Genomic DNA, 12,887 nt, shown 5'->3' with positions numbered 1-12,887 from the left:
TGTGTGGATCACAACAAACTATGGAAAATTCTGAAAGAGATGGGAATATCAGACCACCTGACCTGCCTCCTGAGAAATCTGAATGCAGAGCAAGAAGCAACAGTTAGAACCAGACTTGGAACAATGGACTTGTTCCAAATTGGGAAAGGAGTATATCAAGGCTGTATATAGTCACCCTGCTTATTTAACTTATATGCAGGGTACATCATATGAAATGCCAGACTGGATGAAGCACAAGCTGGAATCAAGATTGCCAGGAGAAATATCAATAATCTCAGATATGCAGATGACACCACCCTTATGGCAGAAAGCAAAGAGGAACTAAAGAGCCTCTTGATGAAAGTGAAAGAGGAGAGTGTAAAAGTTGGCTTAAAACTCAGCATTCAGAAAACTAAGATCATGGCATCTGGTCTCATCATTTCATGGTAAATAGATGGGGGAACAATGGAAACAGTGAGAGACTTTATTTTCTTGGGCTCCAAAATCACTGTAGATGGTGACTGCAGCCATGAAATTAAAAGATGCTTTCTCCTTGGAAGAAAAACTATGACCATCCTCAGTTCAGTTCAGTTCAGTCACTCAGTCGTGTCCAACTCTTTGCAACCCCATGAATCGCAGCACACCAGGCCTCCTTGTCCATCACCAACTCCCGGAGTTCACCCTAACTCATGTGTATCGAGTCAGTGATGCCATCCAGCCATCTCATCCTCTGTCGTCCCCTTCTCCTCCTGCCTTCAATTTTTTCCAGCATCAAGGTCTTTTCCAATGAGTCAACTCTTCACATGAGGTGGCCAAAGTACTGGAGTTTCAGCTTTAGCATCAGTCCTTCCAATGAACACCCAGGACTGATCTCCTTTAGGATGGACTGGTTGGATCTCCTTGCAATCAAGGGACTCTCAAGAGTCTTCTCCAACACCACAGTTCAAAAGCATCAATTCTTCGGCGCTCAGCTTTCTTCACAGTCCAACTCTCACATCCATACGTGACTACTGGAAAAACCATAGCCTTGACTAGACGGACTTTTGTTGGCAAAGTAATGTCTCTGCTTTTTAATATGCTATCTAGGTTGGTCATAAGTTTCCTTTCAAGGAGTAAGCGTCTTTTAATTTCATGGCTGCAATCACCATCTGCAGTGATTTTGGAGCCCCCCCAAAAATAAAGTCTGACACTGTTTCCACTGTTTCCCCATCTATTTCCCATGAAGTGATGACCATCCTAGACAGCATATTAAAAAGCAGAGACATTACTTTGCCAACAAAGGTCTGTCTAGTCAAAGCTATGGTTTTTCCAGGAGTCACATATGAATGTTAGAGTTGGACCATAGAGAAAGCTGAACACCGAAGAACTGATGCTTTTAAACTGTGGTGTTGGGGAAGACTCTTGAGAGTCCCTTGGACTTCACGGAGATCAAACCAGTCAATCCTAAAGGAAATCAGTCCTGAGTTGGAAGGACTGATGTTGAAGCTGAAACTCTAATACTTTGGATACTGATGCGAAGCACTGACTCATTGGAAAATGACGCTGGGAAAGATTGAAGGCAGGAGGAAAAGGGGACAATAGAGGATGAGATGGTTGGATGATATCACCAACTTGATGGACATGAGTTTGAGCAAGCTCCGGGAGTTGGTGATGGACAGGGAAGCCTGGCAGGCTGCAGTCCATGGGGTCGCAAAAAGTCGGACACGGCTAAGTGACTGAACTGAACTGCAATGACATGCCTGAAAAAAATTTAAAAATTGGGTTGTAATATTTTAGGTTAATTCTGGCAAAACATTCAAATACATGAGAATTTCCTATTTCTCTACAGAACAGGCTTCTCAGGTGGCTCAGCGGTAAAGAAGCTGCCTGCCAACCAGTAGACAAGGATTTGATCCCTGGGTCAAGAAGATCCCCTGGAGGAGGAAATGGCAACCCACTCTAGTATTCATCCTGGGACATCCCATGGACAGAGGGGTCTGGAGGGGTATAGTCCATGGGGTCCCAAGAGTTGGACACCACTGAGCCACTGAACACACACACACACACACACACACACACACACACACACAACTCTCTGCAGATGACCTACAGAAGTTGTTATCAATATAGTTCCCATATGCTTCTACCTATTGTAACCAACCTACAGCACAGGTATATTTTCAGAGACCACTAAAAGATCCAAAATGTAAACTTGCAAAATATCCATACTCTCACATAAGACACACATGTGTCTATAGGAAGCAGCAGTTTGTAAACTAAAAGGAGAAAGTGGACTACAGTTTTCAAGGTAATCTTAATCAGTATCACCCCTTGCTTTTCAAAGCATCTATAAACCTTTCAATGGATGTTGTTCTTATTAAAAACTCACTCAAGGAATATATTTCATAAAGAGTTGGATGATAAGTCAAAATCAGAAGGGTAAAAGAATGCAGGAAAATATCAACTATGTCAGCATTCTGAGTTATACACAAAATTATTAACTTCAAAACACACAACACAAAAAAAAAAAAAAAAAACCTCTGTATATTTCCACTTTAGTTCAGTCACTCAGTCGTGTCTGACTCTTTGCGACCCCATGGACTGCAGCAAGCCAAGCTTCCCTGTCCATCACCAGCTCCTGGAGCCTGCTCAGACTCATGTCCATCAAGTCAGTGATGCCATCCAAGCATCTCATCCTCTGCCTAGAAATAGATAATAGACTGAAGACACTGCTTTAGGAATAAAGGAAGAGCCCACAGTAAAAACACACATTTTAGTGTTTGCAACTAAGCACAAAATACTGTTGCAGGGTAAGAAAGGGAAAATAATAATACTGCCTGGACAGGGCTAGTTTGGGAACCATTTACTTTTATTTATTTATTTTTTGAACCATTTATTTTTAACCAAACAGAAGGCACACAAAGTTTCACATACCAGCAAGCTCCCCCAAGCACGCATTGAGGCTATAATTTCCGCAGTTAAGGACAGCATTACAAAAGGGAATTCAATCTAAATAATTTTCACTTACCTTCTCTAGCAAAATTTTCCAGATGGACTAGTGTCTCCTCCACAAAGAGAGAATTTTCTGAAAGTCTCTCATAAATCACTGAATCCTATAGAAAAAAAGCCACATAAACACACACTGTGATTAACATCTTATCTAAGCCTGATCATCTGAATTACAAAAACTTTTATCATTTTTTTGTTATAGCTCATTGAAGTGAAGGAGCTCAAGAAGCCCCAGTGAAGGCACAATTCCAGGAAAAAAAAGATGTTACATACAGAGGAACAAAGAAAAGGAACAGAGCAAATTATCTCATGGGGACAATGCACGTGAGAAGCCAGTAAAGCGAAGTCTGTACAGCAGTGAAAGGAAAAAAAAAAAAAAAGGTCAGCCTAGAAGTCTATACTCAGCAAAAATTTACTTTAAAAGGTTAGAAAAAATAAAGATGAAATATATATTTTCTTTCTGACTTAGACTGAAAAAATGTATCACCAATAGATCTATGTTATAAGGTATGGTAAAGGAACTCCTTCAGACAAAAGATTATTATGCCAGATGGAAATATGAGTCTGAAAAGCAATAAGCATGGTGTTGGCATGGGCATATATATATATACACACACATTATTTCTCTCATTATCTAGTTCTTTTTATTCTAAAAATTGGACAAAATGAATAGCTGTAAAGTGTGAAGCTTGTAACATTTGTAACACTAAAATGTATGGCTAGCATACCAGAAGGATTAGGAGAGAGAAATGGAAATAAAGAATTGTAAGGTTCTTGTACTATATGTGAAGTAATATAATATCACTTGAAGGAGAAATATAATAAAGATACCTATTATAAGCCACAAAGTGACTACTAAAATAAAAACTTTAAAACAAGGAAATTGGAAAAAAAAATATTCAAGTAATCCAAAAGAAAGTATAAAATAAAAAAGAAATATGGGGGAAAAAGAGCAACTGGGACAAATAGAAAATAAGTGGCAAGATGATATATTCAAACCTAGTCATATAGATAACCATACTATATAAGTGGTCTAAACATCAGTTAAAAGGCAGAGATTTCCAGAACAGATTTAAAACACTAGAACCAATGGTATGCTCCCTGGAAGAAACACACTTTAAAGACACACATACACACACACACAAACAAAAAGGAAGATTGAAAAAAAATAACGAAGACTTCCCTGGTCTTAAGACTTTCTTAGCCAGTCGTTAAGAATCTGCACACCAATGCGGGGGACATGCGTTCCATCCCTGGTCCTGGAGGATTCCACCTACCATGAAGCAACTAAGCCCGTGCGCCACAACAAGAGAAAGCACAGCAATGAGAAACCCACACACCACAACTAGAGAGTAATCCACAACAATGAAGACCCAGCACAGCCAAAAATAAATAAATAAAATTTAAAATAGTAAAGAGACTATGATGAACAATTTTTCCACAGCTAGGAAAAATTCCACAACTTGGATGAAATAAGTAAGTTCCACAAATCAAAGCTAACTAGCTAATTAGAAAAAATGTTCTGAAGAGCTCTATATTATCAAAGAAATTGAAGTTATGAATAATATTTCCACCTCAGGTCCATGACTGTGTGCTAAGTCCCATGAATCCTTTTAGAGACTCACCAAAAGTATAACAGTAGTCTTAGGAACCCTCATCACAGATGACAAACACATGGAAAGATGTTTGCTATCATCAGTCATCATGGAAATGTAAATTAAACTCACAGTGAGATACACACCTATCAGAACGGCAAAATTAAAAAGACTAACCAGGCAATGGCACCCCACTCCAGTACTCCTGCCTGGAAAATCCCATGGACGGAGGAGCCTGGTGGGCTGCAGTCCATGAGGTTGCGAAGAGTCAGACACGACTGAGCGACTTCACTTTTACTTTTCACTTTCATGTATTGGAGAAGGAAATGGCAACCCACTCCAGTGTTCTTGCCTGGAGAATCCCAGGGACAGCAGAGCCTGGTGGGCTGCCGTCTCTGGAGTCGCACAGAGTCGGACACGACTGAAGCGACTTAGCAGCAGCAGCAGCAACCAGGCCAAATGTTGGTAACGACTGCTGGTAAGAATGTAACTTCAACTTAGTGGTTTCTTAAGAAGTTGATATATAGCTCCCACGTGATCCAATAATTTTACTCCTCGATATTTACCAGCGAGAGATAAAACTATATGTCCATTGAGAGAGTTGCAAACAAATGGTCACAAGAGCATTACTTGTAGTAGCCAAAACTGCAAATCATTGGTTCTCAAAAAAATAACTGAGTGACAGCACGTTTTCACTGACGTCAAAATTTAATAAAATTCACTGACGTCAAAATTTAATAAAATTCTGGTGGCGTTTCAGTGGATTTGACGGCCCTGAGACGGACTTTCCAATCTAACGCTGTCAACCACCAGTGATGACAGCACAAAGTAACGACATTTTAAAACTCATTACATAATAATGAATCCCAGTACTTACCGCCCCTTTGCAGTAGAGCCGGAGCTGTCCTTCAGGAGTTCGGACAATTATAGACATCCTCTTTCTATTACTAAAACAACATCGAAAGTATTGTTAGTTTCTGTTTTCCTCAGTATGTGGAGCTACCACTCAAGCAAAAACTCAGAGTCAAAAGAATTCTAATTGTTAGAATCCTCAGCTGCCTATGGGCTGAAAAGGCTGGCACGTTTATTGCCAGCCTCCTCTTCCTTCTTTACAGACTTCCTTTAACTGAGATTCTGATTATAAATCTCTACCTTCTGCTACTACTATTCTGTTTTTCCATGGGAATTTACTGACACAAGTATGTACAATAGATATTAGGATATATTAGATTAATATGTACTATTATAATATAGCACATGATGTATATATAATGGAACATCTTTATGTATTATATATACACATGTATTATACAACATGTATATTACTTAAAAAACATAAATTGTATATACATGTAACGCATTTAATATAATGATTAAAAACTGATGAGAGGAGGTGAAAGCAGGCCTGGTCCTGCATGTTTTTCAGTCCTCACACCGTCTTCATCAACTAGACCTTTCTGGCCCCATTTTCCTGCACAGAGATGTTAAATTGCTGGCTCAGTAGATGCCAGAATCTTTTGAATGTATAGTTCTGTCTTAAAGCCCTCTGGATTGTGTGTGTGTGTGTGTGTGTGTGTGTGTGTGTGTGTGTTATAGCTATCATAGAACCTAAACTCACTGCTTTTGTTCCTGATTTGGGAGCCCAAATCAGCTTGAAGATCTCCTCTCACCTCTGTCCTCCACACACGGCCACAGTAAACTGGCCGAGACAGTCCATCCTCCTCACCAGGTCATTTGCTCACTCTTAACCCGTTCAGTCACCAGCCCAAACCCCACCTCCTCGCACAGGCTCCCAGGCCCCTCAGAGGTAAACCCCCACCTCCCGGGGCACCACAGTCCCCATCAAGTCATACTGTTCGATATTCTTTATCGCCCTCAACATGACTGGACCAGAGGTGGCACAAACAGGCAGTCATCAAGGCCACCTTACTCCTCGAACAGTGTTCTAGAAAAATATTTTTAGCTTTATAGACTGCAATGCACACCATGGAGATAAAAATACATTTTTTAAAAATTCTTTAACTTTTCTTTGAATTTGAGCAAACTCCAGGAGATAGTGAAGGACAGAAACCTGGTGTGCTGCAGCCCATGGGGTCATTACAAGTTGGACACTACTTATCAACTAAATAGCAGCTTTTCTTTCACCTCTGGAGGCACAGATTGGTTGACAGTACCAAGGACTTTGGAACCAGTAGACCTGAACTTCAACCCTGATTCTGCCACATATTTGCTTAGAGACATTGGGAAGGTCATTTAAACCGAGCCCCAGTTGCAGGTCTTCCATGTGGTTCGGCCACCATGGGCCTCAGAGGACAGTTCTGAACGTGTCCCACAGACCAGCTGGGCTCTCAGTCATTACTTCCTCCATGTTTTCAAGCTCTTTCAAAAAAAAGAACTTTATTTTCCCTCAGGAATAATACTGATCAAGAAAAAGATGTCCAAGATTGGAAGAGAAGTAAGAGGTTCATAGAAATGATGGCCAAGAGCGAGGAGGAGGATCTCCTTCGGGGAGAAGAAAATCCTGGTAAAATTGAAACACTTAAGCCTCAAAGAAGAGTGTTCCAGTTAAAACAATGATCATAATGAGGCCCAGACAGGCAAGAACTGAACTGAGATGCAAGAGTGTACAGAAGCTAGCTAGAATTTCAGGATTCTGTTTTTAGGTTTTCCTTTACAGCCAAATCTCAGTTGAATAGTCAAAGAAGAACCCTGGAAAATGCACATACAGATCAAAAAGGTGGCTTACCTAGAAAATTCCAGTACATTAAGAATTTCAAATGTGAGTTCTTCTCCCATCTACAGGAAAATAAGACAACATATTCTTACCTTAGGAAAAAAGTATTTGTCTCACAAAGTAACTCACTCTCCCAATCATGAACAAGTTTCACCCTCCATACACATATCTTTTTCAAAATAAAGCCTTCCTGCAAGTCTGATGCGGAGAAGGCATGACGGTGCCCTCCTCTGGTAATAGTATTGTTTGCAACCTGGACAATGTTAACAAAAGTGCTTCCTGTAGCGACAGATTAAGACTGAAACACCTCTCCAATCTAAAATCAGCATGATTAGAAAAATTGTACACGTGTGTCTCTGGATGAGCAGGTGCATGTAAACCGCTAGAAAGTATATCAAATATTACTCACAGCTTCTATGGTGACCGAGTTCGGCATCCTTGCAGTGAAAACAAAGCCAAGTTTCTTGGCTCCTTTCACTAAAGCTGCTTCATCTGTCAATAAAAGGCCTATATTAATGGAGATTGAGCAAGTGTATTAACACTATATTTAACTTAATTTCTCCAGCAGTAAAATATCCTGTCATTCTTTAGAACTTGGGGTTTTCAGTGCTTCTACGTAACAGAGAGAGTTGAGAGTAGAGGAAATCTGGTTAAGTAAGGCCTCGGTCAGTGGGACTAAGCCACCAGCCTGGAAATGAAACACTTTCTTCGTGCTCACTGAGGTCTTCTCTGTTCTCCATAACATTAGTAGCACTTCCAAAAAATGTGCATGGCCTTAACCTGCCCCGTGCCTGCTTACTGACTGTAACCTGCTTCTAAGCCCCTGCTCCAAGACCACGTCCTGCCAGCCTTCTCGGCACTTTGGGGGTGTGTGGGATAGGTGGAGAGTGGGAGCCCCAGAGCTTCAGAGTGGCTCAGAGCTGTGTACAAATGCCCCAAACTGGTAAGAATTTCAGGGAAGGAGAAAGGCAGGCACACCTGGGGATCCGTGATGGCCCCCCTTCCTCTGTGGGCTCATCGCCTGCCAGGCGTTCGCAGGCACACGGCACCTACCTGGAGAGGAGGCCTGGTAGCTTATGTTGTTTCCCTCTCTCTCTGGAACAACAGTGTGGCACACACACAACAGGGTAAGAAATTCCTTTATATACTCTTTCGTGGGCTGTAAGAAAGGGACACAGCTAATGAGTCTCTTCCAACCTGCCCCCTCAACTCAAAAGTCCAATATAATCTGCATATATATATATATATATATGTAAATAAGTACCAAGTGAGATTTCGCTTCAGGTCCATACAGAGTAAGGCACTGGCTAGAAACCATACCACACATTCAGAATGTGTTTGTGGAGTGGAGGCTGAGTCAGGGGAAGAGGCAGGGGCTAGGGTGACCACAGGGAACAGGAAGACCCTGCTGTCTAGGGATGTTTGTTCTCCTTGGGAACACAGGTGTTCGCAAAGCTGGAGGAAAGAAGGAGGGGGTGTGATAGGGAAGTCAGGGGCCTATTTTAGGGAGGTGATGCTGAGTATACCACGGGAAATGCGGGGCTGGATGAAGCACAAGCTGGAAACAAGATTTCTGGGAGAAAAATCAATAACAGATATGCAGATGACACCACCCTTATGGCAGAAAGCAAAGAAGAACTAAAGACTCCTTGATGAAAGTGAAGAAGAGAGTGAAAAGCTGGCTTAAAACTCAACAATCAGAAAACTAAGATAATGGCATCCAGTCCATCACTTCATGGCAAATAGATGGGAAAACAATGGAAACAGTGAGAGACTTTATTTTGGGGGGGCTCCAAAATCACTGCAGATGGTGACTGCAGCCATGAAATTAAAAGATGCTTGCTCCTGGGAAGAAAAGCTATGACCAACCTTGACAGCATATTAAAAAGCAGAGACATTACTTTGCCAACAAAGGTCCGTCTAGTCAAAGCTATGATTTTTCCAGTAGTCATGTATGGGTGTGACAGCTGGACTCTAAAGAAAGCTGAGCACAAAAATATTGATGCTTTTGAACTGTGGTGTTGGAGAAGATGCTTGAGAGTCCCCTGGACTGCAAGGAGATCAAACCAGTCAGTCCTAAAGGAAATCAGTCCTGAATATTCACCAGAAGGACTGATGCTGAAGCTGACATTCCAATACTTTGGCCACCAGATGCGAAGAACTAACTCATTGGAAAGGACCCTGATGCTGGGAAAGATTGAAGGCAGGAGGAGAAGGGGACAAGAGAGGATGAGATGGTTGGATGGCATCACCGACTCAATAGACATGAGTTTGAGTAAGCTCTGGGAGTTGGTGACGGTCAGGGAAGCCTGGCGTGCTGCTGTCCATGGGGTTGCAAAGAGTTGGACACAACTGAACGACTGAACTGAACTGAACTGAACTGATAAGGGGAAAAAAGCATATTTAGATGTTTAAACTAAGACCTAAATGGAAAGGCTAGTTGTGGGTCTGTGTTCACGTGTGTGAGGGCATACACTAAAGGTTGTAGCACTTTCCCAGGACCCAAAATCCGGACACAGATTCATCGTTAGTGGAGCTTCAAGATAAATGTGGCTCCTGCATCTTGAGTGTCGGGATCAGGGACACAGAATGAGGTCAGAGACAGAAAGAGGACCACAGTAGAAAGTCAGGATTCTATCTGAAATGTGGTACCAGTCCTTGGAAAGGTCTTAAGCAAAGGAAGAACATGTACAGGTTTTACATTTTAAAGATCACTTTTATTTATTTTAATTTTTGGCTGTTCCCCAAGGCATTTGGGATCTTAATTCCCTGATCAGGGATTGAACCCATGCTCCCTGTGTTGGAAGGCAGAGTCTTAACCACTTGTCTACTGGGGAAGTCCCAAAGATCACTTTTATTTTTAAGAAGATCAAGATTTCCCATCAGCTAGATCAATATCTTCAAATAGATAAGTGAAGATATTGATTTGCATGCTATAGAATGAAAGAATTTAAAAGCAGATAGAGATAGGATTTTACAGATTGCTACATAGTAGGATATTCCTATATAATGTCTGAATTCATTCACACTCAAGTCAAGGCATAGTTCATACTTATCATGTTAAATCCCTTGCTTACTATTTTAATGCCAAGAACTTTTCAAGACTCTCTCTCTTTTCCTTTTAGGAAAATATATGTATGTTTGAAAGTTATATCACAATACCCTGTCAACATAGAGGGAAAATAGCAGACTTACATGATCATTCTTAAAGTTCTGCAACAATGCTGGGTCATTGAATTCATAGGCATCTGAGATGAAACAAGGAGACTGACTGAAGAAGAACAGATAAGATTCATTTTAACTACAAGTTCCTGGTAGTACCAGTCAGCAATAACACAGACCTAAGTGAAATATAGCCCCATCTTCTGTTTTCACTAAATCACACTTACAACTAGTAAATATTCAGTGTTCTGTCAAATTATAATTCCCTGGTGGCTCAATGGTAAAAGAAACGGCCTGCTAATGCAGGAGATTCAGGAGACATGGGTAGATCCTTGGGTTGGGAAGATCCCCTGGAGAAGGGAATGGCAACCCACTCCAGTAATTCTTGCCTGGAAAACCCTCATGGACAGAGGAACCTGGTGGGGCTACAGTCCATGGGGTCACACAGAGTCAGACATGACTGAAGACACAGGGCCCCGTCAAATTATACAACTTCCCAGGCCTCACGCTGCATTAGAAAACGCTTAAACTTGTGTTGAAAATGGTACAGGTATATAGATTTTGAGGCAGAGGAAATTGCCACCAACACAGTAAACTGAAGAATAGATTCTGGGTCCTTCGAAACATGGGAAAGATCTATACAAGGGAGCTTCCTGAGAACTGCCACTGGGGGTCTGAACAACAGGGGCTGTGTGATTGCATGTCAGTGTTCCAGTACAATAAAACGTCCAGGGAAAAGGAACACCAGCAAAGGAGAGAATGCTCTCTAGTCACCTTAAGTCTTTTGTACCATCATCACTTTTGCTTGGCAGATCTCTAAGAGAAAGTGAGGGAGGAAATATGATGATCACAGGTTATAAATATAAAACTTTTTAGGAATTCTAATCATGTTTGAAAGTAGATGTAAACCATATTTTAGAAAATAAAAACACTGTAAGTTTTCATTTAAGGTATGTTAAGTTGCAATTTCATTCAGATATAGCTATAGTACTAGAAGTTCAGATAAGTTTTAGAGTAAAGGAAGGCTACTTAATTTTGTTAAGAAAAAAAATGGGAACTTTCAACAGAGTATGGCAATAAAAACACTTACCCATACATTATACCAGCAATGCTGCACTTCTTAAATGTCATAATATTGCAAGTGAGGGTTCCTGTCTTATCAGAGAATAAGTATTCCACCTATGCAAAGAAGAAATACATTTTAAATTTAGCTACATGAAGAAAAACTTAACATGATAAATGACATAACTTAAAATGTATTTAGAGAGACAGCAAAGATGGCATTCTTTCTCTTTAAATCCTCAAATTATATGAATTTTAAGAAAACAAGGATTTCAATCTATGAGAATTCTATCTTTAATATTTACTTCTTTCAGAAGCCATACTCCTCTTTGTTTTACATTGGAGATGAAATTCTATAGTAACATGCAAAGTAAACTTCAAGTTATCAAACCTAAGAAATTCAGAAGTCCAAGTTCATTTTCCTGACATAAGAAATCTCATTAAAAGTACCTAGAAAACATTAAGTAGGTAGATTGGTATTGATATACCAATATATGTATACCTCAGATGAAAAAGAAAACCAGACTCAAAGCCATTTTAATCATGATCATGAATATAATGCTCATTTTAAAGACAAATGGAAATTTTGTAGGTGATCATTTCTGTCCAGTGAATACTGCAATGTGGATTTAAAGTTTTAAGATCTTTGCATTATTTGGATAGACAAGAGGGATGCCAACTATTTGTTAAGTAAAGTCACCAAAAATGATAATAAAAGGCAGAAATTTTCACATATGCTTTCAGAACATTTGTTTTTATTTTTAGAAACAACTTATTTCTGTATACTGGTTTTGTATCATGCAACTTTCCTGGGTTCTTTTTTTATTATTGCTTACAGGTTTTTGGTGCAGTCTTTAGGGTTTTCTATACATAACATGTCATATGTCAAAAGAGACAGCTTTAATTCTTCCTTTCTGATTTGGATGCCTTTTATTTATTTTTCTTGCCTAACTGCCATGGCTAGGATTTACAATACTAAGTTAATAAAATAAAAGTAATAAAAGTAGCATTTTTTAATGCTACCCTAAAAAGCAGAGGCATCCTTGTTTTATTTTTGATCTTAGAGGAATAACTCTTCATTTTTCACTGAGTATAATTTTAACTGTGAGCTTGTTGTACACACCCTTTATTATGTTGAAATATGTTCCCTTTGTAGTCACTTTATTGAGACATTTATGATACACGGATGTTGAATTTTGTCAAATGCTTTTTCTGCATCTATTGCATACATTTCTTATCCTTCATTTTGTTAAAAGGGTGTATCACATTGGTTGATTTGCGCATCCTGAACCAGTCTTGCATTCCTAGGATAAATAATCATGATGTATGATCCTTTATTAATGTTGAATTTGATCTGCTAATATTTT

General features: G+C 39.9%; 1 protein-coding gene across 1 annotated transcript in view; it reads right to left on the bottom strand.

Moving 5' to 3' along the window:
* The window catches only part of LOC138089024 (phospholipid-transporting ATPase IB-like), a 112,381-nt gene that overhangs the window by 78,221 nt on the left and 21,273 nt on the right, over positions 1-12,887 (bottom strand). Inside the window, exons 13-19 of the mRNA XM_068984359.1 lie at positions 11,549-11,637; positions 10,492-10,567; positions 8,350-8,455; positions 7,706-7,788; positions 7,309-7,358; positions 5,440-5,509; positions 2,987-3,071 (exon numbers count right to left, since the gene is read on the bottom strand). Coding sequence (XP_068840460.1) covers positions 2,987-3,071; positions 5,440-5,509; positions 7,309-7,358; positions 7,706-7,788; positions 8,350-8,455; positions 10,492-10,567; positions 11,549-11,637 — 559 coding nt within the window. The remainder of the gene's footprint in view (positions 1-2,986; positions 3,072-5,439; positions 5,510-7,308; positions 7,359-7,705; positions 7,789-8,349; positions 8,456-10,491; positions 10,568-11,548; positions 11,638-12,887) is intronic.

The sequence above is a fragment of the Capricornis sumatraensis genome, chromosome 12 (genome assembly GCF_032405125.1).
Source record: "Capricornis sumatraensis isolate serow.1 chromosome 12, serow.2, whole genome shotgun sequence".
NCBI lineage: Eukaryota > Metazoa > Chordata > Mammalia > Artiodactyla > Bovidae > Capricornis > Capricornis sumatraensis.
Note: the sequence above shows the minus strand (reverse complement) of the source record. Positions and strands in the feature narration are given on the sequence as shown.